Source organism: Lactuca serriola, chromosome 5 (genome assembly GCF_051521515.1).
Source record: "Lactuca serriola cultivar US96UC23 chromosome 5, Lser_US96UC23_V15, whole genome shotgun sequence".
Classification (NCBI taxonomy): Eukaryota; Viridiplantae; Streptophyta; class Magnoliopsida; order Asterales; family Asteraceae; genus Lactuca; species Lactuca serriola.
Genome location: NC_136412.1, coordinates 310682422 through 310708507, shown reverse-complemented (window position 1 = coordinate 310708507; position 26086 = coordinate 310682422). Strand labels below are relative to the sequence as shown.

At 40.0% G+C, this 26086-nt stretch overlaps 1 protein-coding gene and 1 pseudogene across 1 annotated transcript; both read right to left on the bottom strand.

Moving 5' to 3' along the window:
* Nucleotides 1–12299: 12299 nt before the first annotated feature.
* LOC145050751 (putative sugar phosphate/phosphate translocator At3g11320) lies at nucleotides 12300–14580 on the bottom strand (annotated as a pseudogene).
* Nucleotides 14581–24396: 9816 nt separating this feature from the next.
* LOC145051804 (uncharacterized) lies at nucleotides 24397–25826 on the bottom strand. The gene has a single exon (XM_078999627.1). The coding sequence runs from the start codon at nucleotides 25788–25790 to the stop codon at nucleotides 24489–24491; it is 1302 nt and encodes a 433-aa protein (XP_078855753.1). The 5' UTR covers nucleotides 25791–25826; the 3' UTR covers nucleotides 24397–24488.
* Nucleotides 25827–26086: the final 260 nt, after the last annotated feature.

Here is a 26086-nt window from a genome sequence, read left to right as displayed (position 1 = left end):
TGAAGAAGTTCATCATATTCATGATGTTCTTGATGTTCAAGACAAGGGAATTCAATCTGATTTTCATGAATATGTGAAAGTTTTTCGTTCAATTAGAGTTCAAATGTATCAAACTCCAAAAGATTTGATTCAAAATTGCAAAGTTGAAGTTGTCAAAAATGATATTGTTCTTGAATTCAAAACTTCAAGATCCAAAAAGATGAAGAAGATAAAGAAGAAGAAGATAAAAAAGAAGAACATTTGGGTTTCTAAACAAAATTCTTCAAATGTTGTCTTGAAGCCGAAATCAATAAAACAAATTTGAGTTCCAAAGCAACAATCATCAAATTTTGTAATGAATTCGAATTCCAAACCCAAAATTGTTGACAATTCTCAAAATCGTTATGAAGATGAAGTTAGATCTTGGAAAAATGAGAAGAATAGATTGTACAATGTGCATCGTGGGTGGTATAATATGAAATTTGGACATTTTCTTGTTCCAACCAAAGAACCTAGATCTTCAAGGATCGATTTGAGTATTGCAAATGGAAAAATGATTATCAAGAAGATTTCTCATCTCAAATGGATTCCAAAAAATTCATGTTCAGATCAATACCTTGTTCATGAAGATCCGATGATGAACGATTCAGGTTTTTTTGAAATCCAAATTCAATCTTATATTCAATTCATGCTTTCGTTTTTGATTTTTGATCGTTTTGATTTGTTGGAATAATTTGTTTCGATCCAATAAATTTCTTTTTAGATCAAGCCCAATCAAAAATAATTTGAGTACTGCTCATTTAATTCTAGCCCAATCCACTTTTCTTATTCTTTTACTCTTCATCTATTCGATTTATCTGCTCCAAAAGTACATGACTTTTTCTTGTTCGTCGATTCTATTATCAATTCCTTTTCTCATCATGATTCAAGTTTTCAAATTGAATTTTGTATCTCAGAATCAAATGAGTTTTTGATCTAAATCCCTTGATTGGAATTGAATGAGCGTTCGATTGGTGTTAATTGTAGTCAAAATCAAGTTTGATAGTACTGATTGTTCTTTCGAGATGTGCATCGTTGTGATTTCAATTGATGAGATCGAAAATTGATTCAAGGGGTTGTTGAGTCTGAGTTGAAATTGAAACTGATTTCGATGGTATTGCTTGGAGTCAAGTGAATTTTGGGTTTTTGTAGTTAATAATCGAATGTAGTTAAACTGATGTTAAATGTTCCTATTTGCGTATGGAACAAATTGAAAAATTAATTTCGGGTCGATGAAGCTTTAAAAGCCACAGATTTGAAAGTCCCTTGCTTGGAGTTGAAGTTGAATTCGACTGGAATGATTCATGGGTTTGATAGTCGAAAGCAATTCAAATCTCGATTTTCATTGATTTGAACTGATTCGAAAGTTAGTCTGGTATTGATTGTGTTTTGAAATCAATTGCAAAATCAAAACTAGGGATGTCAATGGGGGCAAACGGGACGAGGAGTGCATTCCCCGCCCCCGCCCCCGAAATTTCCCCGTTCCCCCGTCCCCGCCCCCGCCCCCGAAATGTTCAGCCTTCGTACCCCCGCCCCCCACCCTGTTCCCCCGCCCCGATTGATTTTGGGTTGCCTTTTTGGGCTAAAAGAAGTTATTTAGGCTAAAAGAAGCTACTTTTAGGTGACAAATAATTATTTATAGCAAAATTTTACATGTTAAAAATAAAAAAGTTATAGCATTTCAAAAACATTATACTAACAACTTAAAAACATGTTTTTTTGATGAATTTTGGAAGCTCATAATCATGTTATTGTTTATTATATTTATATAATTAATATGTGTAAATATATGTGTAATTTATTAATGGGGTCCCCATGAGGGTTTCAGGACGGGATTCCCTACCCCGTCCTATTCCCGAAATTAAAATGGGGGTTAACCTTTCCCCAACCCCCGATTTTTTTTTGAAAAACTTCCCCCAAACGGGACGGGCTCCCACGGGAGCGGGGTCCCACATGATTTTTGACATCCCTAATCAAAACCCACATAAGTCGAATGCAGATTGCTTGGAATCGAAATTGAACCATATTGAAATCAATTTTGGTTAATTTTCGATCTTGTTCTACTTTGCCTGCTCGCATTTTGGAGTCGACTGGAGTCGATTAGAGTCGAAATCGAGTTCGACTGAAGATTGCTTTGCTTGATTTCACTAAGTGATGTTGCTGATTGAATCGAAATTGATTGGAGTTCGTTTGAGTCATAAGCATTTAACATGGATTTGAAATGATAGAGTGAAACGTCTTTCGATTTGTATGGTATGATTTAGAGTGGAGATTGAATTCAACTAATGTTCTTGTTCACATCCTGGAAACGTACTTGGAGTCGAACTCAATTTTGACTGGTATTGGGTGTTGAGTACAAGTCGAATTCGTTTTGGGTTTTCTAGTCGAAAACCACGTTGCTTGTGAGTTGAAAGCAGTTGCGATACAAATCGATTGTTGGGGTTGCATTCAACTGTTGCTACTGCTTGTTCGCATCAGGATCAACTGGGCAAGAACACAACACTTTTCAATTCAAGTCCTTTATCTTTCAATATTTTGGCAGTTTCTACCGTATTTCGAATTTGGGTTATTTTATGTGAAGAGTGAAGTTGTTTCAATTCGAATACCTGAAGTTTCATAATTTAGACAATTTATACCCATTTTTAATTGGGGGTATAAATTTGTGAAGTGGGAAGAATTTTCGGATTAAGTCCTTACAGTTGATGCGAATTAACACTTTATGCCCAATTTCGCATTTGGGGGTAAAGTTTTGCATTTGAAGCTGATTTGTCGCAACGAGTCCCTACGGAATTTGCGAAATTGAAAATTTTCACCCAGTTTTCAAATTTCTTGCAACTCTTATCCAAAAGTCAAAATTTCCACAAAATTTGGAAAATTTTCTTGGATTTTCGTGATTGTTTTTGGTGGACGATTTTCGCAGATTCATTATTGTCACACATCGAGGGGGGGGGGGGGGTTGTCATGTTTATTCCTCGAGCGTTTCTCATCATTTGTGGGTTTTATATTCATTTGTTGAATATAAAAGGGGGAGACTGTAGAAATGGGTATTCGAAGCTTCTCAGATATTCCTTTTCAAAGCAGTTTTAAAGATCAGTGATACTTCGAGGGGGAATTGGGTCTTGATCGCTTGGAGCTCATTTGGAAATTGAAGACGGCTATAACGACCCAAAGTTCAAGTCCAAAAATTTCGTTTCTAATTAATTGACTTGTAAAAACATTCATAAGAAAACACCATCAAATCATAACTTTTCATAAACACCACAACTCGTGTCTGAAAGCCATTCACAAAAGCAGGAATAATGTCGGAGTACAATCCCAAGAAACTCTAGTGCGGAAAACCAACATGTGTGTGTATGATGTGCCGCTACCACGCCAGCTCCTTCCCCTTCGCTGAAGAGGTACCTGAAACCAAAACTGTAAACTATAAGCACGAAACTTAGTGAGTTCCCCCATCGTACCACATACCATACAATCACATAACATATATACTGCCGGGAAATTCTGGGGTGCCCGACCTGCCCGGTACGGCCATTCTGGGGCGCCGACCTACCCGTATGGCCATTCTGGGATGCCGATCTACCCGTGCGACCATTCCGGGTTGCCGTCCTATCCGTGGCAAGCCATTATGGGGTGCTGACCTACCCGTCGGTCCTAACAACCGACTCTCGGGGACTATTTCACCCCATACTGCTACTATCACATATATCATAACATAACATACTATTAGACTTTGGTCCTAACAACCGAACTTGGGGACTGTTCCCCTCCTACTACCACTATCACATATAACTCCTACTGGTGGGCCGACATTGTGGCCGTAGACCCACCGCTACTGGAAGGTAACTCGACGAGTTCCTCTTCTATAAGAACATCGAATGATCCTTCATCCGACTCGCCGAGTTGTATGAACAACTCGTCAAGTTCACCTTCATCTGATGAACAAGTCTGACCTCGACTTGCCGAGTTGTATGAACAACTCGTTGAGTTCATCCTCAATATTAAGGAGATTTCCTTGGACTCAACGAGTCTGTTCTAGCACTCGTCGAGTCCCATGAACTCTAGGTCTAAAACTAAGTCCAATGCGTTGGGTCACTCTTTCTGTCCTGCTACAACCCTTCTAACACCCAACTGAGTTCTTTTGACCCTCAACAGATGTGGGACTCAAAGCCTTGGACTCGTCGAGTCCCAGGAACGGACTCACCGAGTCGGTAACGTCCACACTATATATCCTCGATTTCTGATGAACAACATTTGATCAAAAGATAGATCCAAGCTTCTACAATCGTTCTAGCACGTAAAGTTACAAAACTTTACGTGCATGCATGGGAGTTTGAGCTCAAAAAGACATAAAATAAGCTCTTATGATGCATGGGACCTTTCATGGGTGAAAAAGCAGCCCCCAACTGCCTTGTGACTCCCTTAATGACTTGATTCAGAAGCCCAACCCCCAATCATGTTTGCAATCATGGTTGGTCATCAAAATGTCTTATAAAATCCCTAAATCTCCCCAAAAAGGGATCTAACAAATGAAAGAGCAAGGTTACAACTTTTTACCTTCAATGAACTGTAGAAGGTGCAAAAACTCGGGTTCCCTTGGTCTTTACTCGCTTCCTCAAGCTTTTATCCTTCCTTGTTAAGACCACAAGCACCAAAACCCACCAACAAGGCTTAGATTGCTTCAATAACGGCTAGGGTTTCAATGAGAGGTGTTCTGGGAGCATAAGAGACGTTGTAGCCGACATAACATTGTTTAAATAGGGTGCAGACCCTCGGATTAGGGTTTTTCTCTAGACAGGGTCTACTCGTTGAGTCCGGGACCCGACTCGCCGAGTCCATCGCTTAAATACTGTGTCCCATCCCACTTCTTCTTGGCGAGTTGGCCCTTCAACTCGCCGAGTCCAAGGCCAAAAATGAAAAATACTTAGATAAAAATAGAAGAAATATGTACCAAGAACCAGGTGCGACAAGTCTCCCCTACTTATTTTAGACTTCGTCCTAGAAGTCTGTTGCTTGCTCCTGAAACAACTCTGGTTAGTGTTCCATCATCTCGTCCACCGGCTCCCAAGTCTATTCCGAGCCCTTCTGGTGCTGCCAGTGCACCTTCATGAGTTCCACTCTCTTGTTCCTCAGATCCTTCAACTTTCGGTCGAGGATCGCCACATGTCACTCGATGTAATTCAGGCTGCCATCAACCTGAATGTCCTCCAAGGGTACCACTGCTGAGTCCTCCACCAGCAACTTTCGCAGCTGAGAAACATGGAAAGTGTTGTGTATCTGACTGAGTTCGGCTGGCAGATCCAGCCTATACGCCACCTTGCCCACCCGGGCTATAACCCTGAACGGTCCAATGTACCTGGGGCCAACTTGACCCGTTTCCTGAATCAAATAACGCCCTTCCATGGCGACACCTTCAGGAGAACTATATCCCCGACCTAGAATTCCAGGTCTGATCGGTGCTTATCGGCATAACTTTTCTGCTGACTCTGAGCAGTCTGAAGCCTGCTCCGGACCTGTTGAATCCTCTCTGTCGTCTTGAGCACTACTTCAGTGCTCCCCATTACCCTCTGGCTAACCTCGCCTCAGCATATCGGGGTCCTGCACCTTCTCCCATACAACATCTCGAAGGGAGGGCGGTCAATCCTCGCATGATAACTATTGTTGTAGGAGAACTCTGCCAATGGAAGGTAGGTATCCCAACTACATCCAAAGTCCAACACACATGCTTGTAGCATATCCTCCAGAGTCTGGATGGTTGGCTCGCTCTGACCATCCGTCTGCGGGTGAAAGGCGGCGCTAAAGTGCAGACGAGTACCCAGCTCGTCATGAAACTTCTTCCAAAACCTGGAAGTGAACCGCACATCCCTATCTGAAATCACAGAAACTGGCACCCCGTGCTGCGCCACCACCTCCCTGATTTAGATGTCAGCTAACTTCTCGGCCGAGATGCTCTCCCGAATCGGAATAAAATGGGCGCTCTTGGTCAATCGATCGACGATGAACCAAATCGAATCCACTCCTTGCGCGGTCCTGGGAAGCTTTGTGATAAAATCCATCGGGATGTCTTCGCATTTCCACAACGGAATATCCAACGGTTGCATCTTGCCGTGAGGTCTCTGATGCTCGGCCATGACCTTCCTGCAGGTTAAGCACCGCTCCACGTACCATGTCACATCCCGTTTCATGCAGGCCCACCAATAGTCCAGACGAAGGTCCCTATACATCTTCGTCGCCCCGGGTTGAATGGAAAATCGGGATTTGTGCGCCTCCTCCATCAGAACCTGGCGCACCCCCCATGGTACGGCACCCACACCCTACAGTGTAGTGTCAGTAATCCTTGGTTGTCATAGTCGAAAGAGGAGACTTGCCCCACTATCCGCTCGCTCTTCCGATGTTCCTCCTTCATAGCCTCCTGCTGGGCCTCCCGAATCCGCTCCAACAGTGGAGTCACCACTGTCATCCTCAGACAGATATCCCTAATCGGCGCTGCCTTGCGGCTAAGCGCGTCGGCCACCACATTGGCCTTTCCCGGATGGTAAAGGATCTCACAATCGTAATTCTTCACCACGTCCAACCATCGATGCTGCCTCATGTTTAGATTCGGCTGATCCATGAGGTACCTCAAACTCTTGTGGTCCGTATAGATGGTACACTGAACCCCATAGAGGTAATGACGCCAAATCTTGAGGGCGAATACAACAGCCCCCAGCTCCAAATCATGCATCGGGTAATTAGCCTCGTGAGGCTTCAGCTGCCTCGATGCGTAGGCGATGCCATGCATTCTCTGCATCAGTACTGCGCCCAAACCTGAGATGGACGCATCACAGTACACCACAAAATCCTCCATGCCCTCCGGCAGGGCTAAGATTGGTGCCTCACACAATATATGTCTTAGTGTCTCGAATGCGGTCTGCTGCTCAGGCCCCCAATGAAGACCACTGCCTTCCTTGTTATCTTGGTCAGGGGTACGACAATCTTGGAGAAATCCTGGATGAATCTCCGATAGTAGCCTGCTAATCCTAGGAAACTTCGAATCTCAGATGGAGACTTCGGAACCTCCCATCTCATCAGGGCATCCACCTTGGCCGGGTCCACCGAAATCCCGTTCTGGTTGATGAGGTGCCCAAGGAACTACACCTCGCACAACCAAAACTCACACTTGGAGAACTTAGTATACAAGTTCTCCCTCCTCAAAGTCTCCAACACCTCCTGCAGGTGCTCCTCGTCCTCCTCCTGCATCTTGGAATAAACCAAGATATCATCAATAAACAATATCACCGACCGGTCTAACATCGGTCTACACACGTGATTCATGAGGTCCATAAATGCGACAGGAGCATTGGTGAGCCCGAAGGGCATCTCCACAAACTTGTAATGGCCATAGCGTGTCCGAAACGGAGTCTTCTGTACATCCTCCTCTCTGACCCTCATCTGATGATATCCTGAACGTAGATCAATCTTGGAGAACCAAGATCCTCCTTGAAGCTGGTCAAAGAGGTCGTCAATCCTCGGGAGTGGGTAACGCTTCTTCACCGTTACCTTGATCAGCTCCCAATAATCTATACACATCCGATGCGACCTATCCTTCTTCTTCACAAACAGAATCGGGGCTCCCCAGGGAGAACTACTCGGTCTAATGAATCCCTTGTCTAACAGCTCCTACAGCTGTGTAGACAACTCCTGCATCTCAGGAGGAGCCAACCGATATGGTGCCTTGGCTATCGGAGCCGCACAAGGGACAAGTTCGATCCTGAACTCCACCTGCCTCTCCGGAGGTATCCCAGGCAACTCCTCGGGGAAGACGTCTGCAAACTCTCGCACCACGGGTACATCACCCACTGTTGCCTTACCCACCTCCCGGGTGTCCATGACATAAGCGACATATCCTACGTATCCCTGCTGAAGGTAGCGCCTTACCCTCACTGCCGAACATAAGGCTGGCCCTCACTGTGGTCTCTCACCCTGAATCACCAACTCTTCCCCTCCTGGGGCCCTGACTCGCACCAACTGCTGTACGTAATCTATCACTGCCCCATTGGGGCTCAACCAATCCATACCTATAATCAACTTGTTCCCTCACAAAGGTATGGGAACCAAGTCTACCAGGTAACGCTCCTCGAACAATCTCAAAACACAATCTCGGAAGACCTCCGATGCTCACACTGACCGATCATCCACAATCTTGACCTCTAGAGAGCAATCCAACATGCCCGAAGACTTAGGGAACTTCTTGCTAAGCGCAAGAGAGACAAATGATAGGGTAGTACCCGAATCAAACAATACCTGAACTAGGATACTATTCACATGGAACGATCCTAAACAGAGCACATACATAACATATCAAAATCACAGCAGTCTATCATAAAAGCATAAATAAGAAGTCATACCCGTCACCACATCGGGTGCAGTACGTGCCTCCTCGGAAGTCAACTGGAATGCTCGACTCCTCACCACCGGAGCCTCTGCCTTGCCCTGCCGGCCATCAGTAATCCGCAGGGTCGCTGGAGCTGGCGCCTTCACTGGCGCTGATGCTGTCAACTGGGAGCAGTTGGCCTTCTTGTGTCCCCTTTGGTTGCAGTGGAAACACAACAACTAAGACGTCCGAATAACTGGTGCAGGGGAAGTATAATCCTTGCTGAAGTGCCCCGTCTTACCGCACTTGTAGCAGCCCGACGATCCCAATCTACATGCCCCCTCATGTGGTCTGCCACAATTCCTGCAGCGGCCCTGTCCTGACTGGCCTTTCGGCCTACCGTCTGATCCCTTAGGCTTCTTGCCCGAAGCCCCAGTCGTCTTTCCCTCCTCTATCTTCCTCTTCCGACATGCTCCAGATCGATCTCCTTCTCCCCTGCCCTGGAAATCATGGAATCCAGGGTAGGGCACGCTGAAAAACTAACATGCTCCTGAATGTCGGATCGCAGCATGTCATGCTAGCGGGTCCTCCTCATATCCTCATCTCCTGCATACTAGGGCACCAACAATGCCTTCTCCCGGAACTTGGCGGTGATCTCCGCCACAGTCTCCGTAGTCTGCCTCATGTCCAGAAACTCTCTGGCTAGCTGCTGAAGCTCTATAGCTGGCACAAAATCCGACCTGAATCTGGTCACAAAGTCTGACCACGTCATAGCCTCAACATCCGAGGCTCCCAATGAGTCACCAACAGACTCCCACCAGTCTCTAGCTCTATCTCTCAAACACCCTGCTGCATATCTCACCTTCGACTCCTCAGGGCAGAAGCTGGTCAGCTGTGTAGACTCAATGTCCGCAATCCATCGTCTGGCAGCGATGGGGTCCTTCGCCCCATGGAAATCTGGCACACCACTGCCCCTGAAGTCCTTAAAGGACAATGTGCGGGACCCCGACTGGCTAGTCGCCATGTCACTCCTAAACGCCCTAAGGCGACCTCCATCAGCTCGACAATCCCTTCCTTGATCTACCCAAATACGATCGGGGTCGCATCAAGGATGCCTCTGGTGATCTCATACACAATGAACTCGCATAGCCTCTCATCCACTGGTTCGGAGCCTGAACCCGAACCGGATCCCTCTCCTGAGCTACCAACTACTGGCCTCTGTCGTAGTACCACCATTCTAAAATAAATAGAGACAACCGTTAGTGATGCTGATACATCAAGAGGGATCACATCCACTACAAGTTCCCCGGTCTTGCCTCAGCCTTCCTCAATTCGGGTACGGATCCTCTGCTTTCAGTCGTACGGGCTCATACTACCTTCCACATCTATCCGTACTTTCCTCAAGGACTGCCTTGACTCCACCAAGTCCCTTTTTTCCCTTGCTGATCTCTGCTATTCTCATCCTAGGCTTACCCTAGGGAAAATCTCTGACTCCACCCAGACCGGCCCTCAGCTGCTGAAGGCCTCCTAGTAATGCCAATTAGTCATTACCTGAATACCATCACATGTAACGGGGCTCGGATAATCCCTTGAGTAAAAGACTTGTCCCCACAACGGTTAGTCTCAAACAAGAGCTGCGCAATAGGGCCAAATCCAGCACTCTGAGATTATTCAATCCTGATCACATGTGGCGTGACGTATTCACCTAATGGATAACTCCCATCATTCCGAGTCCCACAAAGCACGAAGCAAGCAACAATCAGACGCAGGAAAACTACTTAAGCAAATCTGTTCTCATAGTGAGAAACTGTATTAGCATACAATGCTGAGCTCATACTACCAGGCATAACCTGAACAAACTATCCTATTACTGTCTACTCAATACTAGCATGCAATCCTCATAAGCTGAACCACATAAAGCAGGCACATAAGGCATCATTCCTAGATCCTTAGTCTTATTCTAGCATGTTGTTCTACTAAAACTGATAAACATAATATAAACATTGTATGGGTACTTTGGGGAAAACTTACTTGAGCTCGGCCGGTCGCGCACATCACACATCTTGATCTTTCTTAAAACTCTTTAACTTAGCTTTCAGAAAATCATTTTCTTTGTAAAAATCTTTTAATCCCTTGGTTTGAGTCCAAACACCGCCGAAGGTGTGTCCGAATCCCTCAAACCAGGGCTCTGATACCAACTTATAACGTCCCAAATTTCAAGTCCAAAAATTTCGTTTCTAATTAATTGACTTGTAAAAACATTCATAAGAAAACACCATCAAATCATAACTTTTCATAAACACCACAACTCGTGTCTGAAAGCCATTCACAAAAGCAGGAATAATGTCAGAGTACAATCCCAAGAAACTCTAGTGCGGAAAACCAACATGTGTGTATGATGTGCCACTACCGCTCCAGCTCCTTCCCCTTCGCTGAAGAGGTACCTGAAACCAAAACTGTAAACTATAAACACGAAGCTTAGTGAGTTCCCCCATCGTACCACATACCATACAATCACATAACATATATACTGCCGGGCAATTCTGGGGTGCCCGACCTGCCCGGTACAACCATTCTGGGGCACCGACCTACCCGTACGGCCATTCTGGGGTGCCGATCTACCCGTGCGGCCATTCCGGGGTGCTGTCCTATCCGTGGCAAGCCATTATGGGGTGCTGACCTACCCGTCAGTCCTAACAACCGACCCTCGGGGACTATTCCACCCCATACTGCTACTATCACATATATCATAACATAACATACTATCAGACTTCGGTCCTAACAACCGAACTTGGGGACTGTTCCCCTCCTACTACCACTATCACATATAACATATCATGCCAGCATATAAACATATCAGGTAGTAGCAAGCCTAGATGATATCACAAAGACAATCATCTAACATACAACTCCTACTGGTGGGAAAACATTGTGGCCGTAGACCCACCGCTACTGGAAGGTAACTCACCTCGAACAAGTAGCTGCTGATAATTCGTGTGGGAAGTCTCTGTCTGTTGCTGCTCCGGAAATCCTCCAGCTACAATCCCCACAAAACACTTAGTCAGAAACTGACATCTACTCTTATGGTAAAATGACTATTTTACCCCCAATCCAGTCCCAGTCAAAGTCAACTTCAAGTTGACCCGACTCGACGAGTTGGGCCGTAAAATCATCGAGTCCCTAACCCTTTACACGTCCTCTTCCATGACTCGACTCGTGAAGTTTGGCGATGACTCGACGAGTTCCTCTTCTATAAGAACATCGAATGATCCTTCATCCGACTCGCCGAGTTGTATGAACAACTCGTCGAGTTCACCTTCATCTGATGAACAAGTCTGACCTCGACTCGCCGAGTTGTATGAACAACTCGTCGAGTTTATCCTCAATATTAAGGAGATTGCCTTGGACTCGCCAAGTCTGTTCTAGCACTCGTCGAGTCCCATGAACTCCGGGTCTAAAACTAAGTCCAATGCGTTTGGTCACTCTTTCTGTCCTGCTACAACCCTTCTAACACCCAACTGAGTTCTTTTGAACCTCAACAGATGTGGGACTCAAAGCCTTGGACTCGTCGAGTCCCAGGAACGGACTCACCGAGTCGGTAACGTCCACACTCTATATCCTCGATTTCTGATGTGCAACATTTGATCAAAAGATAGATCCAAGCTCCTACAATCGTTCTAGCACGTAAAGTTACAAAACTTTACGTGCATGCATGGGAGTTTGAGCTAAAAAAGACATAAAATAAGCTCTTATGATGCATGAGACCTTTCATGGGTGTAAAAGCAGCCCCCAACTGCCTTGTGACTCTCTTAATGAATTGATTCAGAAGCCCCAACCCCCCAATCATGTTTGCAATCATGGTTGGTCATCAAAATGGCTTATAAAAGCCCTAAATCTCCCAAAAAGGGATCTAACAAATGAAAGAGTAAGGTTACAACTTTTTACCTTCAATGAACTGTAGAAGGTAATATGTAAACACATTTAATAAATTAAATGGTCAAATTTGTAGAAAAAATAAGAAGCTGCCTAAACGTGAATAATACGAAAATATAATTACCCTCACAAGTCAGTTTCTCATTTTCTTTTTTTAAAAGCATGTTGTATGGTTCTATCATCTATGAGTTATATTGATACTATGGTGAACCAACCCCTTTGTCTTTAATTTCAAATGATTCTTAATTAATTAAAAAAAATTGGTCGTAAAATTCAAAGGAAAAATAAATTTTATGTTGAAGTCCTTTGACATATTTTTAGTTAATTTTGGAGGGAAACCGAAATGAAGCATTGCGACTGTTCACGAAAGGCACAATTGTTAGGAATTTCGACTATAAAAACAAATGTTTTACCCTCGTTTTTATTTTTCACTTTTCATATACTTCAAACATAATCATAGAAAATGTTCATTCTCGGAATCATTGCTTGTAATTCTTAAACTCGAGAAGCTCCATGGAGGATCTTAGCCATTCCAGCCTAACAACGATTATAGTGGGAGTTAATTGTCCTTAAGGATAGTGATAGTATTACATTTTCTATTCTATTTTTCATAATCCAGTTCTAACATATAATTGTAATGAGTGTTGTTGTATGTACCCCTTACTTCATAGAATTCTTCCAAGCATTTCCTTTTTTTTTTTTCTAAACCATTTTTTATTAAACATATTTTGTCTTTTTCTAGTTTTTTGTTTTGTATTTTTGTTGTCTTTTTTTATTATTATTATTATTATTATTATTATTATTATTATTATTATAACTATTATTATTATTATTATTATTATTATTATTATTATTATTATTATTATTAAAAATTGATTTGATTAGATGTTTTTTAATAGTCTGAATGAAAAAAAATAATATATGAATATTCCGAACAGAAAAATAACACATAGATAGTTCAGAAGGAAAAACAACACAGAGATAGTCGAACAAAAAAAATAACACACTGATAGTCTAAATGACATTAATAATAATACAAAAATAATCCGAAGGGAAAAATTTATTTTCGATAATAATAATAAGACAAAATTGCAAAAATGGTCCCTGTGGTATGCATTTTTTGGGGGTTTTAGTCCAAACCCCGACTTTTTTGGATTAGTGGTTCTTCTGAGCTAGTTTCATTGCGTTTTTGGTCCCTCTGAATAGTGAAATGACTATAATACCCTTGGGGTATTTCTTTTCCATTTATTTTCATTTCTTTTTAAATCTAATATTAATTTATTTATTTTAATAATTACAAAAATAAAAAGGGTCTCTCTCTTTATCTCTCTCTCTCTCTCTCTCTCTCTCCCTCTCTCTCCACCGTATACCCCCATATAATCTGCTATATACCTGAAGAGTTAAAGCACTTGTATGCTTCGTAACCAAGAAATTGGTCAAGTTGACAAGATAGGCTAAACCGGAATTAAACAACAGACACCACACAATGTTGACATCTTTTCTGGCAAGAGCTATAGTAATCCCAACCACATTATCTTCCATTAACAATGTTGCAGTAAGCAGGATCACAACAACTACTGGAGCCATGTACAACAAAAGATTCATGAAATTTAGCTTCTCCCTATTATCATATTTCAAATCAATCCAATATGTTAATATGTTATGTTGCTAATCAATCAGATGCAATTACAAGAGATCGATAAGAAGAAGAGAAGATTACTCTTCCAAGGATAGCAAAATTCCTTGAAGCACTGGATTTAATGCTCTTGAAGCTGTGGCGCCAAGACAAATAATGAAACCAAATAAATGGAAACTCGGTTCACTCTGTCATCACGAAATGAAATAATCAGACAGATGAGGATTTTGAGTTTTGAGAATTGAGAATTGAGAATGAAATTAGGTATTTTTACCCCACTAGCAATGACAACGTCGGTGACGACATGGATGAGAGTTACATAGGAAACGGGCAAATACCTAAGCGATACATTTCCGCAAACGACGGAGGCACAAAACACCAAACTGAGGGCGAAGATCTTGAAAAACTGAACCTTAGACCTAAGAGTTTGGAGATGCACCATCTTCATCCAAACAATGGCAATGTAACTGAGCAAAGAAGAAGCGGTCATATGACACATGGTGAGGAAGATCGGGTAATTGAATCCATATTTGTTGAGTAAGTATTTGTTGAGAAGGAGTACTCCAATGTTGGATGTGTACCATGATAAGACGAGGCCGATCGTAAACCACTATGTATGTGACTTTGTGCTGTCTCCCTTCATTAAATCGAAGGATGGAGGTTGCAGGGTTTGGTGGGATTTGAGTTTTGTGGGTTTATGTAACACCCCGAGTTCAGAAGTGCAAGTTCAGGGTTCATGGTGTAATTGAGGAAGATTGACTCGGCGAGTCTATGGATAGACTCGGTGAGTCGAGTCGCGATTTTGGTCACGTGCTTAGTGACCAACTCGGCGAGTCGGCGGCTAGACTCGGCGAGTCGGTGCTGGAATGAGAAACCCTATTTTCAGGGTTTACACCCTATTTAAAGAGCCTTATGTTTTCCCATCAACCTCTTTGCTGCCCATTTGAGATCCAGAAAACCCTAATTCGTGAGGAAACCCCATTGTGAGTGAATTAGAGCTTGGAGGAGGATCCTTGGTATTGAAGCTTGGAGGTTTGGAGGCTTGTATCAGGAAGCTTGGGAAGATTAGAAACCTATAGTTTGTTGGACTCATTTCAAGGGTAAGGAACCATTTCCTTAAGCTATTTCTTCATGGATTCATGTATGGTGATTGATATGAGAGCTAATTCGAGATAGAAGTTTAGATCTAAGGATGCTACTTCAGATCTAGGCTTGTGATGGTCCTATATGTCATAAAGTTCATGTTTAAGAGTTATTGGTGAAGCCCTTTTGTCCTTAGCCTTAGCCCTAGAGTGTTTTGAGCTTACATCTCCTTGGTTTCATGTAAAGTTTGCAACTTTATGTGAGGGCTAGGCTGTAGAAGAGTGGATTTATAGATTTGAGTCCCTGCATGGCTTGAAAAGCCTCTGTATGGGATGAGAACTGAAGAGACTTGGTGAGTTCCATGGGTGAACTCGGCGAGTTGGATGAAGGTGGGCATGGACTCGACAAGTTGGAAGAACAACTCGGCGAGTCTATTGAAGATTGCATTGGACTCGGCGAGTCTGTTCTTGGACTCGACGAGTCTGGTCGTGGGGCCTAACCTTTTCTGGTTGATCGGTGAATCGGTGAGTCGAGGGATGACTCGGTGAGTTGAGCGTGAAGGGATTCAGAGTTGTTGGACTCGACGAGTCTTGGGGCGACTCGGCGAGTTGAGTCGCGTCATGGGAAGTTTTCAGAGCATATGGACTCGACGAGTCAGCGGGTTGACTCGGCGAGTAGAGTCAGTCAGGAAGGTTAACTTTGACGGAGGACTTTGACTTTGACCAAGAGTTGACCAGTTGACTTCCAAGGGTATTTTGGTAATTATTGGTATTTATTGAGTTCAGCCATTTGGTATTGATTAGTGGTGGAGTTTGTATCGGAGGTTGGAGTAGTGTGATCTTATCTTTTCAGTCAGCAGTTGCGAGGTGAGTTATCCTCACTATACCAACAGGGTCTAAGGCACCAAGGCCGGCCCTTTATCGGATGGAAATCCGGGTAGTTGTTACGTTATTGCTTTGCTATATGTTTGCATCCTGGTAGTTAGGATGGTGTATGTTAGAGACCTGGTTAAGGTCGGAATCCTGGTATATATAGGATGATATTATGTTAGTGACCGGTTAGGTCGGTATCCTGGTTAGAGTGTGCTATGTATGTGATCTGCTAGATCGGTCGGTTAGTGATGAAATTGCTATATGATTATATGTTTATGTGCACATGGTTGGTTGACTAGGGTTGGGTTGAGGCGGATCCTACTTTGTGCTGTAGGCCAACATACCCAGGGCGGACCGGATATTCCGAAGGCCCAGCGAGTGGTCTGGATAGGCTGTAGGCCCCGCGAGGGCGGACCTGACATGCCGAGGCTCGGAGAGTGGACCATGCCGAATGAAGGCCCGGTGCGGGCGAACCAGTCATAATGTAGACTCACAGAGTGGACCAGGTGGGTTGAAGGCTCGGTGCGGGCAGACCAACCACACTGCAGACTCGATGTATATGGCTAGACTCGAAGGGTGGACCAGGTGGATTGAAGGCCCGGTGCGGCGGATCAGTCACACAGTAGACCCGAAGTGCATGGCTTTTCTGTTATGATATGATATGTTATGTGTATGGTATATGTGGTTGGTATTTTGGGGGTAACTCACTAAGCTTTTTGGGGTTACAGTTTTCAGTGTATTGTTTCAGGTTCTTCAGGAGATCGTGGTAAGGCAAAGGCGTGATCGTACCGCTCCTCATGTTTTATGTACTTATGATGTGGTTCTGGGAAATACTCTGATATTAAATGAATTGAAAACCTTTTTGTAATGAATTAATGAAAATGGGTTGTTTTTGAAAAATTCAAAATTGGTTGTAAATTTTGGATGTGGGAGATCTGGGGAGTTTGGTGAGGGTTCTGGATGGATCTGATGGACGAATTTTGCAATGTGGATTTTAAGTCAACTGTGTGAGAGAGAGAGACCCAAATTAATTAATTATTTCCTTTTTCATTTAAATTAAATAGAAAAAAATATAAAAAACATATCATAAGGGCATTATAGTATTTTCAGTTTTCTGAGGGACCAAAAACGCAGCGAAACTAGTGCAAAAGGACCACTAATCCAAAAAAGTCGTGGTTTGGACTAAAACCCTAAAAAAATGTATACCACAAGGACCATTTTTGCAATTCTGTCTAATAATAATAATAATGATAATAATAATAATAATAATAATAATAATAATAATAATAATAATAATAATAATAATATATTTATGAAAAATAATGAAAACAAAAAATAACAAAAATAAATAAAAAACATAGTAATAGTCCAAAAAAAATTAATATTACGTATTCATTAAAAATATTAAAAACAAAAATAACAAAAAAACATTAAAAAAAAAGCAAAAATACAAGAAAAAAGAAAAAAAAAAGACAAAAATGGGAGGTAGGAAGGGAAATTTGGAAGGTGCATAAAAAACCCCAATTGTAAGGTGTGGCATCCTCATTTTCACGGTTAGAAAAGACCGATTTTTGTTTATGCTTTATAAAAATAAGAGTAATTCTTTTAATAAAAATGTTGCGAAATTTGTTCCCAGTAAAACATGATAAATACATTATCAAAGCATTTCCGAGGAAATATATTTTTATTCAGTTTAAAACATTTGGGATGTCATCGTCAATACAGAAACATAAACATAAACAGAACTTACATTCATTTACACTAGTTATCTACATCTCTTTAATCTCTCAGTGTAATGTGACTTCATATCAACACCTGTAATATAAATAAACTGAGTGGGTCAGGTTGGAAAACCTGGTGAGTACATATGGATTTCAATCACACGATGTTATATCATATATATAATTTAGAACTCACAAAATATACAATTTCACCATATATACATAAGCAACTCTTACCCCCGTTAATCCTTACAACGAGACTATCCATACTCTCGGGCCTTAAATTTTACCTCTTACTTAACCCATAATCTTGGATCTAATTCCTGCTCTCAGATTAATAATTGTGCCCATTCCATACTCTCGGATTAGGGACACGTATATATATATATGTGTAAATCCATTCTCCCGGATTAACGACGAATGACTATGTCCTATCTATACTCCCGGACTGAGGACGACTGACTATATCTTAATCCATACTCTCGGACTAAGGACAATTGACTATGTCTTAATCCATGCTCCCGGATTAATGATAGTTGACTATGTCCAATTCATACTCTCGGACTAGGGACAATAACTGTGTCTAATCCATGCTCCTGGATCAATGACATATACTAAAGTTCTATTCTCTGAGTATAACTGACTTGTACTCATAAGAAAATACTACCCAATATTCCTCATAATTAATTTAGGTTTACTCTTTATCCTAAATCATCATATATAACCAGGTATGTTCTTTAACACGTATTTCAGGAAACATCAATTAATTTGCACATAAACATATAATTAATACTTCAATCAATACTTGTATTAAAATCATGTTCATGAAAGGGACTATGCACTCACACATAAACTCTTCAACAAATATTTAACTCTTTAACATATATTTAATACTTTAATTAGTACTTGTATTAAAATCATGTTCATGAAAGGGACTATGCACTCACCAGGTTTCCCAACCTGACACACTCAGTTTATTTATATCACAGGTGTTGATATGAAGTCACATTACACTGAGAGATAAAGGAGATATAAATCACTAGTGATAATGAATGTAAGTTCTGTTTATGCTTATGTTTCTGTATTGACGATGACATCCCAAATGTTTTAAAATGAATAAAAATACTTTTCTTCAGAAATGCTTTGATAACGTATTTATCACATTTTACTGGGAACAAATTCCGCAACATTTTTATTAAAGGAGGTGCGCCGATTTTTATAAAACATAAACAAAATAAGTATTTTTTGGCCGTGAAAATGGGGATGTCACAGTTGGTATCAGAGCATTAGTTTAAGCGAACTAGGAATATGGATTTATTTCTAGACTTAAACTTAGAATGCTAAGCGATGATCGTGAGGAGTGTGTCCAATGATATGCATTGTATGATCGGATCTATGGTCTGTTGCCGACCAAATCTAGAAATTTTATGTGCTTAGGTTTCTAAACGTTTAATTATGATATTAGAACTGGCATGTAACTTTTTGGAATAATAAGGAGGAGTGCGCGTCTAATTCTTCCTCTATTTATATTCTCGTCTCGATACACCGAACGCCTGCTTTGGTGTATAGAATGTCATGATAAGGACTCATAGCAGACTAAGCAAATGGAGGAAATGAGAAGGATTATGATAGTGAATGACACTTATTGGAAGATATCGTAAGAGATGTATCTTTCCTTTAGAATGCGTCTAATAAGTAATACGTCTAGTACGGGAGAAGTACACATTCGATTATCAGAAGTAAAGAGCTTTTGGTATAATCCATGAAGTTATCCCGTCATATGTCATTTCCACCACCAACCGAGTTGAAGCAAAATTGATGATGGAATATACGAATGGAAGAAGTCCTAGTAGAGCCTAGGGAAAATTTTGTGATTGTTTGGACACATTTGTATTGTTTTTGTGATAATAACTTGGAAAACTGCGAGACAATACTTGGGACGAGTATGAGTAGGTGTGAATGGTAGTAGATGCCTATACTATCGGAAGCACAGGACTCGCATTTGGATCAGGGAAGGTCACAAGGTTACCAAGAAACTAGTAATTGGTACCGTTTTATTCAAGAATATCGTTACCAATCGTTTTGGTAATGACTAAGAAGGTGATTGTTATACCAACCCTAGCGGTCATATCAAATTGAGTCCGACTACGATAAGTATGATAAATAGTTCAGAGAATCAAGTCCGATGTAGCAACTGACTTAAGCTAAAAGCCTGAAGAGAAAAACAATCAAAGTGATCAGTAGAGGTATCGCGATAGTTGCTTGTAGCTAGAAATGGTACCTTTTAAGATGAGATTGGAACATGAACGAAAGTATAGTCTGTTCTGGAAGACTCTAAGAGACCTGAGTCTAAGCGTGGGAACATACGATGATAAGTCATTAGAATATGACACATCGGTCCATTTTAGTAATAAAATAACTTATCTTAAGTTTGTTAAGAAGAAGAAGCAATCTCCAGTAAGGATCGAGATTGTGACTTGAAGGTCATAATATGGAGTCTAACGTGAGATAGGGAGCAAGTGCAAGACCGAGCACCGCCTGCAATCAAGAAGTCTTAGAGTTAGATATTCGTTCGAAGAAACATCAAAGTTACAGTTCTTACTTAGGATGAAGAGATAACATATGGAGTCATCATGTGAGCATATTTCGTTGATGATTCCGGGACGTAATAATCCTAAGGGGGAGATAATTGTAACGTCCGTAGATCTGGTCTAGTAAATTTAGAGATATTAGGGGTCGAAAATGACTTTTCAACAAAAGATTATTTAGAATACATAATCTTAACCAAGTTTTATAATATGTCTCAAGGGTTCCGTACAAATAAAGAACGCCGAAATCCGAGTTATAACGAAGAAGTTATGGCCCGTCGAAATTTTACGACAAAACCGGCACGACATCGGGAGACGTAAATAGTGAATTTTTGATAAAGGAATTTTTATCCTTATCGATCCAAATAAAAGTTGTAGTATATGTTAAACCGAGAACATACAAAAAAAGAACGTCCAAATCTGACTTCGTATGAGGAAGTTATGAATTTTCTAAGATTTGGCATAACAGTGCACGGCCCGAAACTCGAATTTTAGTTCGAGCGGTTTTTGGCCTACGCGACATAAATGAGAATTGAAGACCTCATTAATAGGAACTCAACGGTAAAAAGACGGACAAAAACAGAGTCCGTATGTAGAAGTTATGAATTTTATGCGGACATTTAACAATATAATCTGCTCGTACTGTTAAATTTAAGATCGGTCGAGAATTAGCCAACGGAGTCAAAATGAAAGTTGTAGATCTTATTTTTACCTACGCGTGGATGTAAATAACGTCAAAAACAGAGGTCGTATGTGAAACTTACGGATTTTAGAAGTCGAAAGTGTGTTGTGCGAAAATGGGTGATGTGGCACAATCTTGGCCATTGCTTTCTCCCTAAGTCTTGCCACTAGATGGTGACATGTGGCACCAAGTTCATCCATTTTCACCCTATAAATAGAACCTCTCCCACCCTCATTTTCTTCACACCTTTCCCATTCTTTCTTCTTTTTACTCTCTCTCTAGAACCTCTCTCTAGCCTCGAAACCCGTCGAAAAGCCTAGGGAACCTCCCTAGCACGAGGCGGAAGCCCCAGAGTGCTCGACGGCTCCGAGAGGAAGAACTTTTCGGCTTGGGAACGCTGCTCCAAGAAAAGTCTGGTTTTCTATAAAACCCGTTGTAAGTGAGCTACGCCTACGCTATTTTTAATATATCGTTTATTTAATTATACTAACGTTATTAAGAACTTATAATAAGTAATTGGCTATTATTATGGGTTATATAAGTATTGTTTAACGCTTATATAATAGTAATAATAGCTAGACTATTAATTAGTCTCAGCGAATAATAAACTAAACTCTAGTCGTAATAATACTAGGTTCCGTCAAAGGAAATTATTTTTTTAGAAACGAAGCGCTGTCTGAGATCGGAATCACCACCTTATCAAGTGAGTGCATAGTCCCTTTCATGAACATGATTTTAATACAAGTATTAATTAAAGTATTAAATATATGTTAAAGAGTTAAATATTTGTTGAAGGGTTTATGTGTGAGTGCATAGTCCCTTTCATGAACATGATTTTAATACAAGTATCGATTGAAGTATTAAATATATGTTTATGTGCGAATTATTTGATGTTGCCTGATATACTTGTTAAAGAACATACCTGATTATATATGCTGATTTAGGATAAAGAGTAAACCTAAATTAATTATGAGGAATATTGGGTAGTGTTTTCTTACGAGTACGAGTGAATTATACTCAAAGAATAAAACCTTAGTATATGTCATTGATCCGGGAGCATGGATTAGACATAGTCATTGTCCCTAGTCCGTGAATATGGATTAGGCATAATTATTCATCATTAATCCGAGATTATGGATTAGTCATTCGTCCCAAGTCCGAGAGTATGGATTAGGTAAAGGCGTTCATTTCTGATCCGGGAGTATGGATTAGGTAAAACGGCTAATTTTAGGTCCGAGAGTATGGATAGTTTCATTGTGAGGATCGACGGGGTGGAATAAGAGTTGTTTATATATATATGGTGAAATTGTATATTTTGTGAGTTTTAAACTATATATATGGTATAACATTGTGGGATTGAAACCCCTATGTAATCACCAGGTTTCCCAACCTGACCGATTCAGTTTATTTATATCACAGGTGTTGATATGAAGTCACATTACACTGAGATTTTAAGGAGATATAAATCAATAGTGATAATGAATGTAAGTTCTGTTTATGTTTATGTTTCTGTATTGATGATGACATCCCAAATGTTTTAAAATGAATAAAAATATTTTTCTTCGAAAATGCTTTGATAACGTATTTATCACGTTTTTGCTGGGAACAAATTCCACAACATTTTTATTAAAACAAGTACTCTGATTTTTATAAAGCATAAAGAAAATCGGTCATATCTAGCCGTGAAAATGGGGATGTCACATAAGGCTAGAGGGAGTGACTCGCCATGGACTCGCTATACCACCCCCTCACCTTTGCTAGAGGAGTCGCCAAAGATGGGCCACTACACCCTTAGCGAGATGAGAGAGAAAGCAAGAGAAGATTGTGATTGGTGGTTGAGATTTGTACAATAATCGAAGAATACTAGAAGAAAATAATAAGAAAGTAAATTACTAAAATCGTCCCTATGTTTTGGTCAAAATTGCACGTTTGGTCCCTAACTTTTTTTTGCGCTCGGATCGTCCCTGTGGTTTGATTTAGTTGTGTTTTTCGTTCTTTACATACATAAAGTTAGCGACCAAATGTGTAATTTTGACCAAACTATATGGAAAAAAAAATGTAACAAAATCAAACCACAGAGACGATTTGAGTGCAAAAAAAGCTAGGGATCAAACGTGTAATTTTGACTAAATCATAAGGACGATTTCAGTAGTTTACTCTAATAAGAAAGATGATGAACCTGGGTGATTTTAGGCCTTCAATGGACTATAGTCGAAGCTTTAATATGTTATTTTGTTGTTGTTGTGTTCTTTTAATCAGAAAATTGGGGAAGATAAAGTTGTCGTTTTAACAAGAATTAAAGAGGAATATAAAGAAGTTACACATTTGGTCTTTAAAATTTCAGCAACTTTGTATTTTTTGTCCAAAAATAGATACCTTTTTATTTAATATTAAATTTTTGTGTTTTATAAACATATAATTTATTTAATATTAAATTTTTGTGTTTTATAAACATATAATTTATTTAATATAAAATGTTTGGTTATTAAATAATATAATTTATTTAATTTTGATAAAAAAATCAACGAGTATTAGGAGTGCTATCACTCCCTATGAAATGCTAACGAAAAAATGCTAATGAGATGACACGTCAAAAAATGACATGGCAGCAAAAAAATGATGTGGCATGGTTATATAGCCACTTTAAATAATCAACAATAATAAATGAAGATCCATTTTGGTATGTGTCAATCTCATGAGTTTTGACACTTGTCATTTTATGATATTTTTGAAATAAATAATATTCACATGTCAAGTCTTAGGTTTTTCAAATTTTAAAATTAAAAAGTCACTTAATATTTATACATTTATATATGTAAAGTATTAAATGTCATAAATATGATATTAAATTGCAATTAATATATTTCTTTATTTCTTATTTCAAAATTTTATTTTAAAAAATATTTATTATTTACAATTTAAAATTTAATTTCTTTTTAATCTGTGTAATAGATAAGTTTGACACCTAGTTTGTAAACATACTATCATTGTTGGATCCATAATATGCATCAAATGATTATATGATGAATTTTATTCGGAGAATCCATTACACCGGTATACCCTTTGCATACAATATTTCAAAATTTCAGCACAAATCTCTCGGAATGTTGAACCTTTCCAACACTTATTTAATTATTTGGAACACATGCAATAAGTTATTAATTTTATTCCTTTTAGCTTGAAGACTTGGTTCTGATAGGTGGCATATGAAGGTTGAGATGTCATAATCATTATACATCAGTTTTCCACATTAAACTAAGAAAAAATATCCTTTTACAAACAGGATAATTGTTTAAGATGAAACTTGTGTACGATGATGATAGGATATATCACACAAATATTAATCAAAAGCAGTTAAGCATACATTTTATATGCATATAACCATTTTATATATACTTGTAATACATATTCATCCGAAAACTCTAAAAACTATATAGGCCAGAAAGATCATGAATTCTATACCGATTGAACATTAATGCTTTTTCTTTTTTGATTATATATCATGCATGCAAGTTAAAGAAAAAGAACGGAACTTATCACGTTCTGTTTATGGTGAATAAATTCTAATCATTTAGACAAACGGAGTTACATATGATACAAAATTGTTATTTTGTATTGCAGATGACACAATGATCAAGAATCAGTCTAGCAATGATGCTTCCGTCTTCTATCCTCAATCCACGACTTTGCTTGTTCCAGAGGTGGACACCATAAGATGAACTGCATAGTTGACCCAACTTGGCTTCGATCCATCTAAGATGCTTCCTGTTTACCGGAGGTGTAAAATAGCCTCCTATACGTGTCCAATCAACTGGATAAAATGCCTTTGGAGGTAATACAGTAAAATTCAACTTGAGTGTTGTAGCTTCTCTTTGGATCACTCTTGATACGAGATAAGGTCCATTATAACCCCATTTGTTGCCATTAAATGTTAATGCGAATTCCTCCATGAATTTGTATAACAAAGGATGGTGCTTGTCGAAAATCAATACAGCATTATTCAATCTAGTCCAGTTCCCAGACGTGGCTGTGCTTTGTGCACCAATGGAATTGCGCACACTGCTAAAATCTTTCAATATGATGAAGTCTGTATCCACGTAAACACCTCCATACTTGTAAAGAATCGCCAGTCTGATCAAATTTGACAGGTTCTGTGCTAATGGAATTGTACCAGTTTCTGTTTTCCCATTCTTGATATGATCAAGCCAAGATTGTGCTGGGGTATTCTTGAATAAGAACTCCAAGTCTGGTGTGATGGCTTGAACTCTAAACCCACGATCAATGAATGGTTTCAAGATTCCAATCCCATAAACGGAGTCCATAGTGTTTGATAGTATCATCAAACAGCTTTTAGGGTTAGACTTCAACAAAGCATCTATAGCAAGAACTTCTCTATCTCCAAAAACCCTCAAAGATGGTGATATCCAGGTCATAAAGAACCTAACCTTGCATCCATCTTTAAAGAATTCTTGAGCCCGGTTCTTGAATCTTCGAGTCAACGGGGTTGACTTGAGAATATCGAACTCAGGAAGCTTTTCTTTGAATATCTTTTCTTTCCTGGTGTGATTGAACAGTGAAACCGACGGCTGCTTGTGATCATCTTCTAAAACAGTTTTTTGAGCATCTTCTTTAAACATGTGGATCGGTTTATGGATGGAATAGGAAGTCAACTTTACATGTCGTACGATGAACGTCGGATTGTTTAAAAGAGGAGGATGAATTGGACTTATGGTTAGAGGTAAAGTATGAATAGGATGATAATTAGAAGGGAGTGTATGTGTAGTAATTAATATGTAGGTGAAAAATATTGCTGCAATGGAGATGGCGGATAAGACATGGAATCCGGCACAGCGACTGAGGCTTAGCCGCCGTTGCTCCGCTCTTTTCAGAGAAGAAGTTTTTATCATCGAATATCGGATTAATTGGGTATTGGCTATTTTCAAGAATAGAATGCAGGAGACTAATGAAGTTCCTCAAACTCTTAGTTTTAATTATACTTTTAATTTAAGTGGAAGAAACATGCGGGAATAGTTTATGTCTCTGGTATGCATGGAATTGGTCGTTGACGAATGCAAATAACAGGTGGACATGTGAAACTTATAATTCCGTATCCGATATTTTTTTAGGGTCGTGATTTTTCGATCGTATATTTTTCATTCCTCCACTGAAAACATTATATATTGACATTTATACCCTTTAGTTT